This window comes from Dermochelys coriacea, chromosome 4 (assembly GCF_009764565.3).
Source record: "Dermochelys coriacea isolate rDerCor1 chromosome 4, rDerCor1.pri.v4, whole genome shotgun sequence".
Classification (NCBI taxonomy): Eukaryota; Metazoa; Chordata; order Testudines; family Dermochelyidae; genus Dermochelys; species Dermochelys coriacea.
Genome location: NC_050071.1, coordinates 94,948,354 through 94,968,708, shown reverse-complemented (window position 1 = coordinate 94,968,708; position 20,355 = coordinate 94,948,354). Strand labels below are relative to the sequence as shown.

The following is a 20,355-nucleotide window of genomic DNA, read 5'->3' as shown; positions in this document are numbered from 1 at the left end:
GCTGGGAATGGAACTTATTTAGTCACTCTGTAGGGATGGTGTACACACAGTCCTGTCAGTACTACAATGGTGCATACTCGGTGCACACAGAATCTTTGGAGGTTTTAGCTCCTAAAGTCTGAGTCTGTATTGAGCATGTGCAGTCTGCAATTCCTAAAAGGCTTACAAATCTGGCCAAATTTGGGAGGATTTTCACAGGAACAGCAAAAGGCATATTCCTGACACAAAGGCTACCCCTCTGCCAAATTTCAAGATCTTGCTCCAAAGCATGGGGGTGCTAGAGCTTTTCAGAGAAAAGGTCACCATATTTTATTATTTTATTACTTTTTCCTAGCCTTGTTCTTGGAACCAACTGTACCGTTTTGGCTGAAATTTCCCCCTCAAAATATCAGCCTCCAGCATGCACGCAGCAAGGAAAATTTCAGCCCAAATGGTTAACGTTTGTCAAAACAACAATTCATATCAGGTTCTTATAATGGGAAGTGTTGGGCAACCTTAATAATAGGCCACACTACCAACCTCATCTTGTACTCACAATTTCATCCTCTGAAGCTTTGCTTTTGTAGGCTAAATTTACCCAAAGATGCGTTATTAAGCAAAACCTAATAAATATAATTTGATTATTAAAACTAAGTAACGTACATTGTTTTCCTCTCTCTTGCCATGGCGAGAAGCAGACCCTCGTGGTGTTGTCATTTTCAGTTCTGTTTTGGAACTGGGAGCATTTGAGGAACTCAGGCCATGAAGAATTCACCATTCCCAGAACTGGTTCACAACCTTCTTTTGCTGCCTCACAAAATGATCTACAGGGCAGGAGTCCTCGACTGGAGGAAAGAAAGAAGAAAAAGAAATAATCTATTGGCTCATGAAATTATTTCTACTTTTTTCTCTATTTTTTTTATTTAAAAAAATCAACGTTTTTGAGTAATTGCATGTTCAACAAAACTATGCAGAGTGATATGAAAGTGGATAAAATGATCTGGAACTAAGTCTTCATTATTTATCAAAGGTCCCATCTACACTGTGATTTAAAATAAATTTAAATCCAAGTTAAATTCAAACCAATTTCTTACTCAGGTCAATCCCGTCCAAGCTGAGCAGCCAAAACAGCCTACAAACCAGACTGGCAATGAGGATTAAACATGATTTGAACTTGATTGAAAAAAACAGTGCAACAGGTTTAAAGAAATTGTACTTGTCTGTTTTATTTTCTCACTCTGACATATATGTATGTATACACCTGCTTCCCTTTGGTCTTCCCTATTCATACACATACATATATACATACACACCCACACACACATATATATAAAATCAGAATGAGAGAAAAATTACAACTCAATGTGAAACACCTCCAATAATGACCTAATTAGATTTTTCTATTTTTTCTATTATTTCTATATATTAATACATTCATGAATGATCTGGAAATGGAAGTGATCAGTGAGGTAGCAAAATTTGCAGATGACACAAAATTTGTAAGGTTAGTCAAGAGTTGAGTAAACTGTGATAAGCATCAGAGGGATCTAACCAAGCTACGTGAAAGGGCAACATGATGGCAAATGAAAATCAGTGCTGACAAATACAAAAATAATACATATGGGAAGAAATAATATGAAGTGTTCGTACACCTTACTAGATTCTAAATTAGCAGCTCAGGAAGAAGTGGCTATCATTGTGGCCAGCTCAATGAAACTCTGCTCAGTGTGCAACAGTGGTCAAACAAACAAAATGTATGAGGAATGGGATGGAGAATACCACTGAAAATATGATAACACCATTTTATAAACCAATGGTATACCCTCATCTGGAATACTTTGTCCTATCTCAAAAAAGGCATATCAGCAACAATAGATTAGGTTTAGAGACAGGTGATGAGAAAAACTCTGATATGATAAATGATTGAAAAAACTGGAACTATTTATCTTACAAAGGATACAAACAAGAAAGGAAATGATGAATATATACAAAATAGTAAATGATAAAGAGAAGGTAAATCAGGAATTCTATTCACCCTTCATTATAATTCCCGAACAAGGAGATTCAATTAAATTAAAAGTTGGCAACTTTAAAACTGATAAAAGAAATGCTTTTTCATACAACACAACTAGCTTGTGGAACTCATTGCAAGATACCATTGAGGGCAATGGTTTAACAGGATTCAGAAAAGGATTATTTATATGGATTAGAAGAATATCCCAAATTATTATAGTAAGGATTAAAAATAGCCCAGAGTTTTGAAGGGATATCAACTCTTTTGCTTGAGGAAATAAATCAGCTTCTAACTAATGGAGATTAGGAAGAAACTTTTCTTGTGGGCAGGTTATTCCATAACTCATTTCTTCAAGGTTTCTTGCACCTTCCTCTGAAGCAGCTGGTACTGGCCAATGTCAAAGACAAGAAACTGGACTAGCTGCACCACTGGTCTGATCCAATATGGTAATTTCTAGGAACCTATGAAATATCTTGGCTTTAGAGTAGGATCTCAGACCTTTCCAGGGTTAAAAGCAAGTGCTGTGTATCCTGGTTGACAGCTGGGAATCTTCAACAGTATAAAGTTCACATTTCTATAAAGTCTAGTACCGTAAGATGTCAGAAACTAAAGCTTATGCAATAGCTGGTATCAGCCCAGAACTGAGTCTTGCTCATCCTCAGTCCCCAGGAAGGGAGTAATTTTTACAGGAGAAATTCCAAGCTTGTGGGAACAAGGAAAAAGTTCTTTGACAGGCCGATTCAAATAAAACCAGCTTCTGCTCAAAGCCACTCCAGAGTTTGGAATATTAGAGTAAGTTCTGGGGAGATGGTTTAGTAGGACATATCTGAATGGTTTGGGATGACCAGCATTACTCTTGCATATCTGTCATGAGTGAGCTAAACTCATGCTAGTAAAACCCTTATACTTCCCCACACCAACCATTCTAGTAGAAATAACCTCACAGCGATTTATAATGTATGTGATTGGAAGTGGTTATTTATCACTAAGGGACAAGTCCTGTCCTTTCCCCTAAAGCTGTGGAGGGTCCCCTGGAAGCGAAGGAAGTGCAGTTTCTCGGTGCAAGGCTGGGTGCCTCATTTGGGAACCCATACTCATTAGGAGCTATCTGCATGGCAGAGTGCAGGATGTGGGGAAGGAAAGGGCCAGGCCAGAGGATCTGCCACCATGCAGGTCCTCCACCCCACAGAAGGGATGTGTAAGGAGCATGGAGGTCTAATTCAGCAGAGCCCCCATGAAGGGGCTCTGCATATGCTCCAGGCCTGTGAGAGAGGATTCTTCCCTCTTGCTCATCTACTCACAACCCAGTCTGACTACTCAGAGTGAGCACTGCAAGAAGGGTTCAGCCCTAAGTGAATACAATTTGGGGTCTATATAGGCCAAGATTTTCATGTCCATATTTAGGCTCCTAAATAAGTGGCCTGATTTTCAGAGGTGCTGAGCACTCAGCAGCTCCTGCTGATTTCACTGTGTTTTCCTGTTTGAGTGTAAAAGTGAACTGGTCAATAATAACAAAGTGATACTATGCTGGGGATCAAAAAGCTACAGTAGCTGTCAGATTACCAGTGGTGAAGGGAAGAAAGATGAATCAGCTCACATGTTTATGAGAATGAGCCTTCTATATAATAAATATAAAACTTGTATTATATCAAAATCACTGGAGCCTGAGGAGATTTCAGTTTTTCCTCTTGACCTATTGTGTTGACTAGTGTTTCTGAAATTAGTCTGATGGCATTTCTCTGCATTAAACACTAATGAGGTGAATGTACAACCAGTACCCTTATCATGTTTACAGGGCATCCTGATTGACTGTGGAGCTGGAATTGGTGTTTAGAGATATGTTCTGGATATGGAACTGTCTTTAGAGATATGTTCCTAGTCACGCTAAGGACTTTCATACAATGCTAAATGCACTTTATACATTGAAGTGCGGGAATTATCTCATATCTGAGATAAAGATCTGTATCTCTAAACTTGTCTCTTGTGGCTCCCTGAGTGATTATCTGTTGTTGGCAGTTTGTTTGTTGCTTGGAAATAAGCACTTACATTCTAAAATAGTACCTTTCACCATGACTTTATGTCATACTGAAGGCAGATAGTTTCGTAAAGGCAGATAGTATGTAAAAGGTTTGGCTGTGTGCGGAATAAAAACAAATGGCTTCTGGATTCTCCTGTTGACAGTAAGAGATGCTGGTTATTAATATTCTCTTGATGTTGCCAGCACACTGTTCTGGCAATTAAAGACTCGCTATCAGAACCAGTAAAACCACTTCAGATAAAGTCATTCAAAAAACACTTTTCCTGTTTTTTATGGAGCCTATTTTTGGAGGGACAGAGAGAGTGAAAATATGAGAGGAAGCATGTGTGTATGGGGCCTTTCAGTGCCTGTCAATGTTTATCTGCAGAACAAGCCTAACACAGTCCCTGTCTCGCTTCTGGGAATATGGCACAACATTAATTAACAATTTTCTTTCAGGAACTTTAATTTTTGTATCCCAAAGTGCGTGTATGGGTAATACAAATAGCTTGATAATAATTTAGAAATTACTAGGCTATTAAAGGACAATTGCAGGGTGATTAAATAAACCAACAGAAAGTATGTGCTTATGAAAGGTTATATATGCATGATCATAAAAGGCTATATATGTCTGGGCAAAGTTACTTATGCTTATGAAAGGCTATATATGCATGATCAAAGTTACTTAGTGCTTATGAAAAGGCTATATATGCATGATCAAAGTTACTTTGTGCTTATGAAAAGGCTATATATGCATGATCATGTCTGGGCAAAGTTACTCACATGTGTAGTCTCATTGACTTGCATGAGTAAGGGTTGAACAATTAAGTCCATAATGTGTGTGCATGTATACAGAAAATTCTAGAAGAAATCGTTTCATAGATGTTTAAAAATGGTGGTGAAGTTAAGCAAGGCTGAACGATACCAATATCTCAGCAATAAATGAGATGCCATATATCTAAAACAGAACTAGAGATTAATTTACTGAATTTAGCCACAATCTATATAGGCTGATCTTTTAAAGTCCCAACTGTTCATTCAAATTTAAGAAAATGTGTAAATTACAATGCACAACTACATTTGACTGGAAAGATGTAAGGGGCATAATTAATGAGACTATTGACTAATTCATTAACTATGAGCCTCTCCTATTAGTCTGATAGAGCCCCTCTGTTGGACTCAAGGCACAGTTAAAAGTCCATCTATTCTTTTAACCTTTGCCTGGCGGGGTAATGACAGGGTTATTTGTTATGTTTAACACTTCTGTGGTTTTGGTCTATCTATTTTTAGTTAACACTGGCTAACTAATTTTGTATGGTTTTAAGATTTGCACAAACACACAGTGACAAATGAGAGGGACACATTTTTAAAAATAATTTTAAAAATAAAGTACTCTGAGAATCTGATATGAAAGGCATTACTGAAATGCATCGTGTCCCTATTTGGTCTTAGCACTCACTATCTAAATCTACAGTCCTCAAAATAATTTACAAATTGCTATGTTGCAGCACTCTTGCAGTTCTGCCATTTTTTTCTTCTAAGTGATGTGAAGAATGTGACATTAACCCTGTTAAATAGTGATGCGGCTATCCTAATCTTTGCATTTTTAGCTACAACATATTGGTCCAAATTCATCACAGGTGCATAAGAATGGTGGGATTTATGCACACAAGATACATTAGAAGTTTCATGGCTGGGTAATTTTTTCAGGAAACTCATCTACAAATAAATGGACTTATATCTTCTAAACCATGCACATGGGAAAAGTTCAGCTTCGTTTGGTCATCTCACTCTGGCAATTCTGCCATTTTTTTCTTCTAAGTGAAGTGAAGAATGTGACATTAACTCTGTTAGATAGTGATGCGGCTATCCTAATCTTTGCAAATATAACTACAACATATTGGTCCAAATTCATCACAGGTGCAAAGAATGGTGGGATTTATGCACACAAGATACATTAGAAGTTTCATGGCTGGGTAATTTTTTCAGGAAACTCATTTACAAATAAATGGACTTATATCTTCTAAACCATGCATATGGGAAAAGTTCAGCTTCATTTGGTCATGCAATTCTAAGTCTAAATGTTACAATGCAGTATGGATGTACAGGTAATATAGATATCTTGATAATAATTTAAAAATTACTAGGCTTTTAAAGGAAAATGGCATGGTGATTAAATAAACCAGCAGAATGTATGGTCTCTAGAGATACCTCGACAAACTAGGAAATGGTAGGATTATCCAACAATTACTGTAATATTTGGCCCAGTTACAATACTCAGTCATTTGTGCTCCATAAAAATAAATATTTTTGGACAGTGATCAAGTTTAGCATGGAAATATTTGCTTTACCTCCTGAAGGATGAAAGGATGATTAAGCATTCCCATCTTGATTACTCTTTATTTATGACTACATGAAGACCAGGCTTTTTAAAATAAACAGGCAGTGTTGTTAGAATCTTTTCACAATTTATTTGGCACCAACACAGGATACAGAATAAGATTACACAGTTTTAGGGCCCAATTCTGCTCCCACTGGTCTACAAAAAAATTCCCATTGAAGATAGGTGAAGGTAATTAAATTATCATGTGCCAGTTCTAACTTTGTGGTTTGTCTTCCCCAACCTTGAAATTCATATCCGAGTTATTTCTTTATGAACCCCTTGTAATTGCCTCTCCATTGTGAATTGTGTGGCAACGGCAGGATAAGGGCTTATTATCCAGGTGAACAGAAATTCACATTAACTTTTTTTGTTTCTGCAAGAGATGTTATGATAACTTCTAAGAAAAAGAATACTGTTGCATTTCCTTATAATTATTTAAATTTTTCGAATTCTATGGATTTATAATGTGGCATGTGCAAACAGGACTTATTTTATACAAACTGGGAAAGGCGTAATTCAGGTTTTCCCAACTACATATTTTATGCTGAAATTTCAAGTACTTTTCTTGATCAAATACTTGACTGATTCACTTTGGGCCAATACTTTGACCTTCTGCCCAAAGGATGATTGCTTAGGACTTACTGAAGTAATAGGTAGCCTTTCCATTTTTGGATGGACCTTTAAAAAGAGTTTCGATGTGCTATACCTCCTCTCCATTGTGGTCACACCACTATGTGCATGCTCACTGGCCTATGGACTTTAGAAGAGCCAATGGAATTATTATTTCAGACACCCCAAACGTTAACAGACTTATTTGATACACAAACTAGGGACAAGACCTTTGGGCAACCATCAGCCTTCTGCTGCAAATTTTGGTAACTTTATTTTATGTTGAGGCAACAATTGTCCAAATAGGTTGGGGGTTTGGAGGACACCACAAATTCAGTAGTAATTAGAGGACTATGTGTGCATTCTGGTTAATCCTAGCACTAAGGTGTTCTATCTAAGGTGTTTCTATAGTACCCATCACTTTAGTATCCACAGTGGCAAATGTTAGCTTTACACATTAATTAACAGTCATAATTAACACTTCTTATTAATTGTGTTAAGCATCTGGTCACAATTAACATTTTTAAGTTACACAAGGAAAATTAGTATTAAACACCTCAGGTTTCTTCGTGTCAGTTTTCCTTCCCCATTGAGTAGTGAACCTACACTTTCCTTCAACTTTCTCTTGTTCCTAGTGCGTTTTACAGAACCTCTTCCTATTGCCTTTTATGTCCCTTGCTAGGTATAATTCATTTTGTGCCTTAGCCTTTCTGATTTTGTCCCTACATGCCTGTGCTATTCTTTTGTGACATACTGCTGTTTCAGAAGTGCCTCAGAGCACACTATGGAACTTTTAATACACAGCAGCAGGGTTCATATGACCATTTAGTGCATGTCACGGTAGAGCACTATAGATTTACATCCCGGCATGCCACACACTAAATCACCAGATAGACAAGCCCTTGCTTCCTTACCTGAGTCAAAATCTAAGCCCAAGTACGTACATGAGCTCAGATGTACTATGAATGTACTATGTGCACCCAGCAAAAGACATGGTGGGGACTCCACTCTTTGTTAGTTTGTTCCAAACACTTATGACCTTTGGAAAGGGAAGAATTCACTCCAGAGCTGTTCCAACACACTGATCTACCCTATCCACTTTATTAGCATGTACAGAACCCCAGTGCCATTGTAAAGCACAGTCACTTCGTGGAAGTACAACATAAATACAAGATGCCTAAAAGGAATTCTACCTCCATCAATCACAAACAGTCTCCAGGGCCCCTCCAGCCTCCACTCCTTTGTCCCAGATTAAGGTACTTCCTTCCCTTTGGTCTGTGTCCAATTCTCATGTGCAGCGCTGGCTCATAGGAACCAAACACTCAGGCAGCTACATGGTCCCATCCCCCTGCCCTGAGCTCAGACTCTGTCTGTGTGTCTCTGCAGCAGCAGCATATTCCCTCTCCTGCAGGCCACCTAGTCCCTTCTTAAACGGTAATGTCACACTTCCCAGGAGTACTAAGGGTTATGAGGCACCTCACCACCACCAGCCCAGCCCAATCACCAGCCCAGTGAGAGAGCCTTGTCTGTGATCAGCTCCCTGAAACCATCTGCCTCTGGCAACACAAACAGGCCTCACTTTCGCTGTATAGTTTTGTATAAGCACATACCAACCCCCGAGGCCTTCAGATGTCCCTCTGGAGCATTCAGCCCGTTCTACTGAACTCTCCCAGAACTCTTACATCTGCTGTTCCCAAAGCAACAGTACATACCAGCTTGTAAGATTCAATTCAGGATCACCACTTTGCTTAGTACACAGCACTTAATTTTATATATATAGTGAAAACAAGAATAAGTTTATCATCAAAGAAGTGACAGTGATAAGAATATTCTAAACTAATGGTCACATATAAACAAAACAAAATCATAACATGCTTTCTAGAGACTAAACTTACCTAAAAAGGCATTCCCATACCTCTGACAAGATAGTTTACCACAAGTTTTTCCCCAGCCTTTTCAACCAGTTTGGTTGAGACCCCTTCTCAGAAAACCAAGCCCACAGGCAACTCGTCCTCACAGACTGAAGGAATATCTAGTGTTTCCGCTGTACCCTAGATAGAGTTTCAGAAGGTCATTTTGTTTTACTCCTAAGCAGGATAACTCCTGCTGTTTTTGTTTTTTCTTCCATCCCCCATAATCTATTGATTAGCATTTTGCTCAGACAGGACATTCATTGTGAATGATACAATACTGAATTTGCATGTGATCAGCCAGAGTGAGATAAGCATGCCAGGTGTATGTGGATTACCTTTTGGTGACCTGTCTTAACTCACAGGCCCAGAGAACATAATTTTTAGTACATATACATAACTCTGGATCTATTTTCCATGTATATATCTTACAATTATTATGTTGACCAGTGTGACACTTGCTTTCACTGGAGACCCTACGTGACATTCTTTTAGTGAACGCAGGTGATCCCTGTATCTCTGTGCCCTCTGGATCATAATAATCCCATTCTCCAATCAGAAGAGGGCTGGCAGCAGGAACCAGGGGCCAGATTTCCAGCCAGCTGTCTAGCCATTGGGGATCATGGAGTGAGGGGGTACAGGTGGAGAGTGCAACTTCTCCAGTCCCCAGCTGATCAGGGCTCTGGGGGCAGGGCTAGCCCTCACAGCACTTGCTCATCTGTGAAGTGGGGGCAGCACCCACATCATTTATTGTATTCTAAAAACATAATCCTTGACTGTATTTTTGTTCATATTATAAAGCAGCTATAATCAGAAGACCTTTGTACCAAAGGTGAAATCCTACCTCCAGCGAAGTCAATGAGAGTTTTGCCATTGACTTGAGTGGAGCCAGGATTTTCCACCAATTAATATTATTAGGGTGAACACTAGACTACAGTTAGAGAGGAAACTTGAGGACAGTTTGCATGGGTTTAATTCAGCAATGTGAGCTTTCAATGGTCTGCTTGCCAGTGAAGAAGCAATGGCTTCTGATAGGCATCTTTTTAAATGGCAAGCAGTGGTGCAAAGAAATACACCATTTCTTTTGATGTCAACAAAGTCTTCTTGTGGCACTTTGCTCATCTCTATAATACACCTTTCGGAAAGGAAAGTTCAGATATTATACTTTTCTCCTATATCATTTTAATGTGTCTAATGGGTTGTCCTCAGATTTCTATAAATATCGTAATGAGCCTTCTCCTAACAGTATTGAACTGCAATTTCATTGCTACTGGAAAGGCAAGATAAAATAATGGCAAAAAATGGCAGATTATGTTCAGAAAAGCTTAGCTTTTTCTGTACCAAGTACCAATACCATGCAATCCTTTTCTGAAATTATGATGTCCATATCTAAGAAAAAGAGTTAGGATGCCTAAGGACTCCAATAAGGTATTGTATAATTTTTATGATAACACTAGCATTTTTATGCAGCTGTGTGACACTATGTTTGACTTTTAAAACCATTTTAAAAAATCATCATCTAATATATTTAAGTATTTCTTTAAAAATAATCAAGACCGTTAATGAAACTGACTGGTAATGACCTTTTTGATGGCCATTTTTAAAACAATCCAAAAACATTGTTTTTATATTATATTAAGTTTATGTTAAATGAGAATAAACCCCAGAACTGGAAAAAAATAAACACAGGAAACATTATTTATGGCTATAAAACAAAGTATCAAATGGATTGTTCTAGTTAGACTTCCATACACTATTTAATGTAACCCTATAGAACACCTATCCCATGGCCCACAAAGTTTTGGAATGTGTGTGTGAGTAATGATGTAAGTGAGTAATTACAAATTGTAATTATTTTGTTTCTTTAATTTCTTCTAAAGTGATAGAATATACAAAACTTTGTATATAACACCACAGGAAAGGACCCAAGTTTTAACAGTCACCAAACTGTTGCAGGTGTGAAAAGGATCAGCTTATGGAATGTTCATATCTATCTCACTAAATGACTCAGCTCACTACTTTGGAACTATACATGGTTTAAAAGGTTACTAGTGATAAAGAAGGTGTTAGAAGAAACTAAGTACATTCTGGAACGTCAGCTAATAAGTGTGGGAACTCTCCAAAAATCATTTTAACCTAGCTACTGTATGACTTGAAACCATTCTTTTTTTATTACAACCTGCAAAAAGAGAAAATATGTACAATTACTATTAAAGTTTTGCTATATAATAAAATATATTCGTCCAACTATGTCTCTTCAATTGTTGAGTTTGATTGGCACAAGTCTGACACGTTAAATAATCCAGTGCTAATTCTGCACTCGTTCTGTCCTACTGCCTGTGAAAATCTAGGGAGGTATTCAGAGCTCAGGTGCAGTGTGTGTTCCAACTCATTACACAAAATAAATCTATTTCCCTCCCTTGTTTTAAGAACAATGGTTTGTTTATCTAAACTACAAATTCAAATATTTAAACAAATCTTTTGACCAATTTTAACAGCGGGTTATTATGTTCCTTTTCTGATATAATGTGAATAATGGTTTTAATTACTTAGAACTACCGTTATTTATTATAGATGGCTTGATGCTGTTCTAAGTTATATAAAAATCATAGGCATTAGAGGGAGCAGATGGCTATGATCCCTAGTTAACATACCAATTTGTAGACCAGAAACTACACATAATAAAGTATATGTACTGTGCACACTCAGCAGTAAATATTATACAACATTTGGGGGCTGGAAGCAACCAACCAACCAACCAACCAAGTGCAAGTTCATAAAATAACCAGTCTTTCTGATTTCCATTTATGCCTCCCTCCCCTAACTCGTGGGGGCAATGTTATGAAATGTTTTCAAAGGGATGTTCCCATGTCCAAATTGTATAATAAATTTCTTCCCCTGCTCAATAACAATACATCTCCATCCTCTCCCACAAGACATCCCAACACATACACATACACTCTCCACTATGGAAGGAAGTGCTTCTGTGATGTGGAAAAGCCTTCATGGATGATAACAAACAGATTGAGAAAATCTTTGAAGATCATAATGGAGTAGTGCCCTACTCCCTGAAAAGGGAAAAATAAGACAACTGGATACACAGTTTGTTGCCTACTGCTTTAATAAATGTCAGTTTCCTCACACACTAGACCTACAAGATTATTTAATGCCCCCCCAACAGCACCCACAGCCACTGATGTTTTTCCCCTATAATATGTATTCCAGAGGCTCCTTCAATCTAGTTTAAATTATTTTCAGCAATAGTTCTTCCATTTTTCTCCCAAGCAATCCTGTATTTATGAATATAGATATACATAGACTCTAGTCTGTGTTTTTTGTTTGCTAGTTTTGTTTTTCAAGAGCATTCTCTCATGCTTTCTAGGTGATTATATAATCAGTGTCAGCAGAAACAAGATTTCCTTTCTTGATAAAAAGTCCTGTATCAAACATGGTAGTTTGCTAGTAAATGGCTACTATACAAATACTCTGCTCCTTCCCCAAGATCACATAGGATAGCTTTCCTTTGTTCATTATAGTGGGCCACCAGTTTTGCTTCTATCATTTTCAGTTTGCCTGAAATTTTTATATTTATTTGTCCTCTGTTCGTTTAGATTGATGATTCAGGCAATGTCATTTTCACAACACCATTTTACTCTGGCAGTTTGTATGGCACGTGTCAGAATACGTAAAGTAGTTCCATAACAACTGGTCACAATAATTGGTTTAGTACTATTTAACAGCTATCTTGGTCAGAAATTTTTGCTTGTTTTTAATCTCTTTGTTTAAAAAGTGCATTAAGCCTCTCAACCATTCTATCTTTCTGTTGCCATACATAGGTTGTATGCTGGTGTTGTATTTATATTACGGTAATATACAAATGCCTAATTAGGATTGGGGTCCCATTGTGCTAGGTACTTTAGAAACACAACAGCACCCCTGCTAGAAGTCCTGATCTTGAAATAGCACACGGTCAGTTTTGACATTGTTGGGACTGGCAATGATGGTGAATATTTTGTCTAGCACAGGCAGTATAGCTCTGTCTGCATCTGATTTTACTTATTCTAGCAGACAGTATCTTGAGTATTTATCAGTAATGCCCCTCTCCCTGAGAGCTCACTTTTAAAACAAAAGAATCCTCATGTAGTTATAATTACTGGGAATAAACTGCTGGGAGGCAGTGTGGCCTAGTGGCTAAATCATTAGACTGGATCTCAGGAGGCCTGGGTTGTATTCTCGGCTTGCCACTAGCTTGCTGGGTGACCTTGGTTGAGTGACTTTACCTCCCTCCCTCCTCTCAGTTTCCCAACTGTAAAAAGGGGATAATGATACTTCCAAAGTGCTTTGAAATCTACTCAAGAAAAAGCACTATATAAGAGCTAGGTATTATCATTACTGTTCTTTGGTTTCTGAATAAAATCATCATTATTTTGTCAGCAGTTTACAGCAGTCAATACAGGTCTCTTAACTGTGTCTACAACTTCCCTAATCATTAAAGATTTTGCAGTTGCATTGATACCAAATGTGATTGACATACTGATCCTCTAATGATTAAGTCGTTTTGGTGGTTATGAAATGAGTGAAGTTGCAATCTGCTAGGCTCTATATTAAAATAGTAAGCTTCAAGTTGTAGACCTCACCATTCAATTCTGGATAGCTCTTTGACTTTACAATAGCCAAACCGAGCTAATAGTGTTTGGTGATTAGTAACACTAGTGAGTAGGGCACCTATACATATAGATCAGGGGTGGGCTAACTCCATCCCTTCAGACGTTTTAATCCGGCCCTCGAGTTCCCACTGGAAAGCAAGATCCAGAGCTTGCCCCGCTCTGCGTGGCTCCCAGAAGCAACGGCATGTCCCCCCTCCAGCTCCTATGCGTAGGGGCAGCCAGGGGGCTCTGTATGCTGCCCCTGCCCCAAGCACCAGCTCTGCAGCTCCCGTTGGCCAGGAACCACAGCCAATGGGAGCTGCAAGGGTGGTGACTGCAGATGGGAAAGTGTACAGAGCCACCTGGCTGCACCTCCACATAGGAGCCAGAGGAGGGACATGCCGCTGCTTCCAGGAGCTGCTTGAGGAAAGCGCCAACCAGAGCCTGCCCCCCAACCCCCTCCTGCACCCCAATCCCCTACCCAGCCCTGATCCCCCTCCTGCCCTCTGAGCTCCTCGGTCCCAGCCCAGAGCACCCTCCTGCACCCCCAACCCCTCATCCCCAGCCATAAACCCACCCCAGAGGCCGCACCCCCAGCTGGAGCCCTCACCCCCACCTGAACCCAAATCCCCTGCCCCAGTCCAGAGCCCCCTCCCACACCATGAACTCCTCATTTCTGGCCCTCTCCAGAGCCCTCACCCCTTCCTGCACCCCAACCCCCAATTTTGTGAGCATTCATGGCTGCCACACAATTTCCATACCCAGGTGTGGCTCTCATGCCAAAAAGTTTGCCCACCCCTAGTATAGATGAAAGTGTTCACAACCTCACCCTAAAGATTCCCCTTGTCTCAGAATTTTTGCTTTCAGCATCTGTCAGGATTCAATTTGAAAGGGCTATGACGTGTTATTTATCAGCTAGATGAGCTTTCGCGAACCACAAGCACGTGTGAAAACTCAGAGAGGAATTATGACATGGTTATGTATTCAAAGATAGATTATATGACTTTGATGCCTTAAGATATTTTCTTCAACATAAACAGCCTGTCATGTTTTGCAAGTGCTCAAAGTGAAGAAAGGGCAAAATTTAAGATGCCATAAATGGACCATGCCAATAAATTACTAAATATCTGCAATGTTGCTGTCTTGAGCAATCTTCTAAATTCTTTAACGTCTATTAATTCTTTAACGTCTGGCCACAGCTGTCTGGAAATGTATGTCAGAACAATTTAAGCTGTTGTTTTAAAATATAAAATCTGTTCTTGTTTAATGTTAAGTGGTATGTTTTCAAGAATTTCAGGTCATTGAGTGCTTTATCATGTTCTCGGCATGTTGTTCTAAAGTATCATCACTGAATGTCACAAGCACAATATTCACAGGATCAGAAATTGTTAGATCCATGGATGGGTGTTTTGGCCACCTGAAGTCTATATCCTTCCATTTCAATAAACATACACTAATATGTACCTTACATATTATACATTGTTATTCCTTACATTGTTTATTACACAAATACACATTATTGCAGTCTATATAGGTTTTCTACAAGATGGGTTGGACCACATCTTACCTATCTAGTTTCTTAGCCACAAGTCCCATGATGACCCCAAGTTTAGCAATCTTTGAGGCAGAGGGATGAGTTCTGCTCACATTTACATGAGATATAAATCAATGTGAGTGCAGAATCAGGCTTAGGGAATCATCCACAAACCTTTTCACAACCACTTTAACAATCTCCCTCACTGCAGTAGACTTCATCCCACTATGGAACCAGACCATGGAATGACTATTGCTCAAGATGTTTTTGCAGCTAACTGGAGCATCAAGCTTTGGGGATGGTACAGATAGCACACCGGCATTCCCAAAACTCACAATATTCACTTATCAGAAGTCCTGGATACCCTAAAGGAGTCTCGACCCAAGTCTTGGGAATCAGACCCGGTCCCTTCCTTCTTGTGAAAGAAAGTAATGAACAACAGGTGCCATTCCTAACTGAAACAGCCAATGCCTCCTTTAGAGAAGGAATCTTCTCTTTCTCCTTCAGACACATAATAGTATGACCAATACTGAAGAAACCTACCCTAGATATTTTGGCCTAGCCAACTACCCCATATCAAACCTCCCATTTCAGAGCAAGCTCATACAGAAGCTAGCAGAAAGACCAATTACAAGTTCATCTAACTGAAACTAACTTTCTAGACCTGGCTCAGTCAGGATTTGGGCCAGGACATGAAAGCAAAACCACCTTAATTTTGACGTATTTTTATTTGCCTTCTGGGTTTTGAGTCTTTTGAGCTCACTCAAGTCACATTTTCTCTGCAACCATAAGGGCTAGAAACTTGTCTTTAAAAAAAAATCTGAGATTTTCATGTAACCACTTGACTCCAAGAGATGATGCTCTAAGAAAAACACCAAATATCACAAAACTCAATAAAATTGCAAGAACTGGTACATAGGTAGATCTAAGGATATGTGTAAGTATTTGCAGGATCAGTGCTTTAGATTACAAGGTCCTTAGGGTAAGCATTACTGTGCCTTTTATTTGTCTGTAAAGTACCAAGCACAGTTTGGCCTCTATTGAGCAAACCATCCTTATTCAGCAAAGTCCTGAAGTCTCATTTACTCAAAAGGGCCTCAAGCATATGATTAAAATTAAACATGTGCTTATATATTTGCTCAATAGGGCTGGACTTAGGCAAGTGCTTAAATGCTTTGCTGACCAATACTGAACATTTATGCTCTGTATACATAAGTAGATAACAGTCTTAAAATAAAAATGATCTTAGACCCTGACCTGGGCAATACAGTGAAAGTGATGCAAAGAAAGCAATTCTCTAAAGTTTCTATTAGCCATGATTAGTTTTAAGTAGGATTTCTCACTAACTGTCTTATTAAAAAATCCAAACAAAATTCACTAGGTTGTAAGCACTATGTAATTCTAACTTGCAGAGAATGACCAAGTCAATGAACTTGAGCATGTCTTGTAAAATAAGACCTTCTGTAAATAGATGGTGCCATCTAATTCAATATGGGTTGTTTTTCATATTTTAAAAAGGGACATTGAAAAGATTTTAATTTACATTTGGTTATTATCTGCTTTAGGTTGGTTATTGTTGTTGTTTGTTTTTGAAGTCTACTACTCCAGCACAGGACATTTTAAAACATTTTTAAACACTTACAAACCAAAAACAGAAATTAATTTTTTTTTGCTTTTACAAATGACAGAAGATAGATGAAATCCAAGAACCAGAAAAATGTGAAAAAAACAAAAGTACATTTCTCACAGTCATGATAGAGCAACTCTAAAAATTCTGCTAAATTAATGTCAGATCTATACAAGATGACTAAGAATTAAAACAACCATTCTCTTCTAGTAAAACTGAATTATCCTTAATTTCATAGCACCCCAAAAATACATCATTTGGATCCCCTTCTGCTAGCTTTCCAAGAGTTTTTAACTAATCACAGCTGTTTCTACAGTGCACATTATTTCATAAATACTAGTACTTAAATTAAAGGCTCATCCACATGAGATTTACTGCATGGCCATCCAGGGTATAAACCTATCGCACACTAGTCTTCTGCGTGCTAAGTCTCTGTGTGGACCCTGCTACCACATACTAAAAGTTTGATAGTGCACTGGTATGGAACATTTATTGTACAGTAGCAGGGTCCACAGTAAATTCATGTCCCACTTTGCCACACACTAAGTTTCCACGTGGACAAGCTTTTAGACAGTTCGACACGACAAAATTGTAGAGAGCCAAGATGGGTGAGGTAATATCTTTTGTTGGACCAACTTCTATTGGTGAGAGAGACAAGCTTTCGAGTTTACACAGAGCACTTCTTCAGGAAAGGTCATGGTAGTGTCACAGCTAAATACAAAGTGGACTGATGACAGACATCCAACACAACAAGAAAAAGTGGAACCAACTACAACAACTCCACAAACCACAGAACACCTCCTCCAGGAGAAACCATGGCACCAGGACCGATCACATGGACACTATACAGCATCCAAACATCATCAATTTTTCAAGACTGTCCTCAACCAGAGTTGAAGTATCTGTACTCTCCCAAAAGACTGAACTTCTGCCTCACCACGGAACCTGATCATATTAGCATACTAACATGTGGAGAACTAGAAGAATTCTTCTATCAACTCCACCTCAAAGAATTCTTTCATAGTGAAGACACACTGACATTTACCACATCCCCAGACAGTCATATGAAAAACAAATCATCTGACTGAACACCCCACAGCAGACGAAACCACACTCTTGATCATTACATTGATTTCACAACTGATTGTGAAATACTTAAACATCACAATCTCTCCACCACTGAGAGATCAGCTGAGAGGACAGTCCCTGAAATCCAGCCACCACGTAGTGATCAAACCAGCAGACAAAGAGGGTGCCATCGTAGTCCTCACATGTGATTATATATTAACCGACAACTCTCTGACACCTCCTATTATAAAGAACTCAAAGAACATCCCACACCACAATTTATGCAGAAATTTCAGAATATCATCAAATCCTTCCCCAAATAACTTCAAGAGAAACTCTACAACCTCATCCCCTATGAACCCACCCCAGAGACTTCCCAAGATACAAAAACAAGGGAACCCAGGCAGACCCATCATATCTGGCCCCAGCACTCTCACTGAAGGAATATCAAGACTCTCATAGAAACCATCCTCAACCAACTAACCACACAAAGGGCCGGCTTCCTCCAGAGCACAACCAACTTCCTCCAGAAACTCTGCAACATTAACAGCCTCCCTCAGAACACCATCCTTACCACAATGGATATCACCACCCTCACAATTTTCAGAGTATGTATACCTTCAAATCAGCGGCACTGCGATGGGTACCCGCATGGCCCCACAGTATGCCAACATTTTTATGGCTGACTTAGAACAACGCTTCCTCAGCTCTCGTCCCCTAATGCCCCTACTCTACTTGCGCTACATTGATGACATCTTCATCATCTGGACCCATGGAAAAGAAGCTCTTGAGGAATTCCACCATGATTTCAACAATTTCCATCCCACCATCAACCTCAGCCTGGACCAGTCCACACAAGAGATCCACTTCCTGGACACTACGGTGCTAATAAGCGATGGTCACATAACCACCACCCTATATCGGAAACCTACTGACCACTATTCCTACCTACATGCCTCTAGCTTTCATCCAGATCATACCACTCGATCCATTGTCTACAGCCAAGCGCTACGATACAACCGCATTTGCTCCAACCCCTCAGACAGAGATAAACACCTACAAGATCTCTATCATGCATTCCTACAACTACAATACCCACCTGCTGAAGTGAAGAAACAGATTGACAGAGCCAGAAGAGTACCCAGAAGTCACCTACTACACGACAGGCCCAACAAAGAAAACAACAGAACGCCACTAGCCATCACCTTCAGCCCCCAACTAAAACCTCTCCAACGCATCATCAAGGATCTACAACCTATCCTGAAGGACGAGCCATCACTCTCACAGATCTTGGGAGACAGACCAGTCCTTGCTTACAGACAGCCCCCCAATCTGAAGCAAATACTCACCAGCAACCACACACCACACAACAGAACCACTAACCCAGGAACCTATCCTTGCAACAAAGCCCGTTGCCAACTCTGTCCACATATCTATTCAGGGGATACCATCATAGGGCCTAATCACATCAGCCACACTATCAGAGGCTCGTTCACCTGCGCATCTACCAATGTGATATATGCCATCATGTGCCAGCAATGCCCCTCTGCCATGTACATTGGCCAAACTGGACAGTCTCTACGTAAAAGAATGAATGGACATACATCAGACGTCAAGAATTATAACATTCAAAAACCAGTTGGAGAACACTTCAATCTCTCTGGTCACTCGATCACAGATCTTAGAGTGGCTATACTTCAACAAAAAAGCTTCAAAAACAGACTCCAACGAGAGACTGCTGAATTGGAATTAATTTGCAAACTGGATACAATTAACTTAGGCTTGAATAGAGACTGGGAATGGATGAGTCATTACACAAAGTAAAACTATTTCCCCATGGTATTTCTCCCTCCCACCCCACCCCCCACTGTTCCTCTGATATTCTTGTTAACTGCTGGAATTAGCCTACCTTGCTTGTCACCATGAAAGGGGTCCTTTCCCCCCCCCTGCTGCTGGTGATGGCTTATCTTAAGTGATCACTCTCCTTACAGTGTGTATGATAAACCCATTGTTTCATGTTTCTCTGTGTGTGTGTATATAAATCTCTCCTCTGTTTTTTCCACCAAATGCATCCGATGAAGTGAGCTGTAGCTCACGAAAGCTTATGCTCTAATAAATTTGTTAGTCTCTAAGGTGCCACCGGTACTCCTTTTCTTTTCACCCTCACAATGACAGCATCCCTGCCTGCCTCAAATATTTACAAGATAATGGACAACACTCCGATATCCATTTCAAACACATCACCAAACTCATCTATTTCATCCTCATCCATAACAATTTTACATTCAACAACAAACTCTTTGTCAAAGCCATGGGTACTAGGATCACTCCCCAATATGCCAACTTCTTCATGGGTCACCTTAAAGAAGAATTTCTGGATAAGTGCACCACAAAACCAATGACATACCTGAGTATCAATGATATTTTCATCCTTTGGAGAGCTGACCTAACCCCTCATAGATTTTCACCATAACCTCAACAACCATCATCCATCCATTAAACTCTCTCTAGAACACTCCCACACTAGCATCAGCTTCCTGGACACCACAGTCAGTTTCAACAATGGAA

At 39.4% G+C, this 20,355-nt stretch overlaps 1 protein-coding gene across 1 annotated transcript in view; it reads right to left on the bottom strand.

The window, feature by feature from the left end:
- CORIN (corin, serine peptidase) overlaps positions 1-20,355 on the bottom strand; it is a 324,441-nt gene that overhangs the window by 184,078 nt on the left and 120,008 nt on the right. Inside the window, exon 5 of the mRNA XM_038400915.2 lies at positions 643-824. Within this exon, the coding sequence (XP_038256843.1) occupies positions 643-824 (182 nt within the window). The remainder of the gene's footprint in view (positions 1-642; positions 825-20,355) is intronic.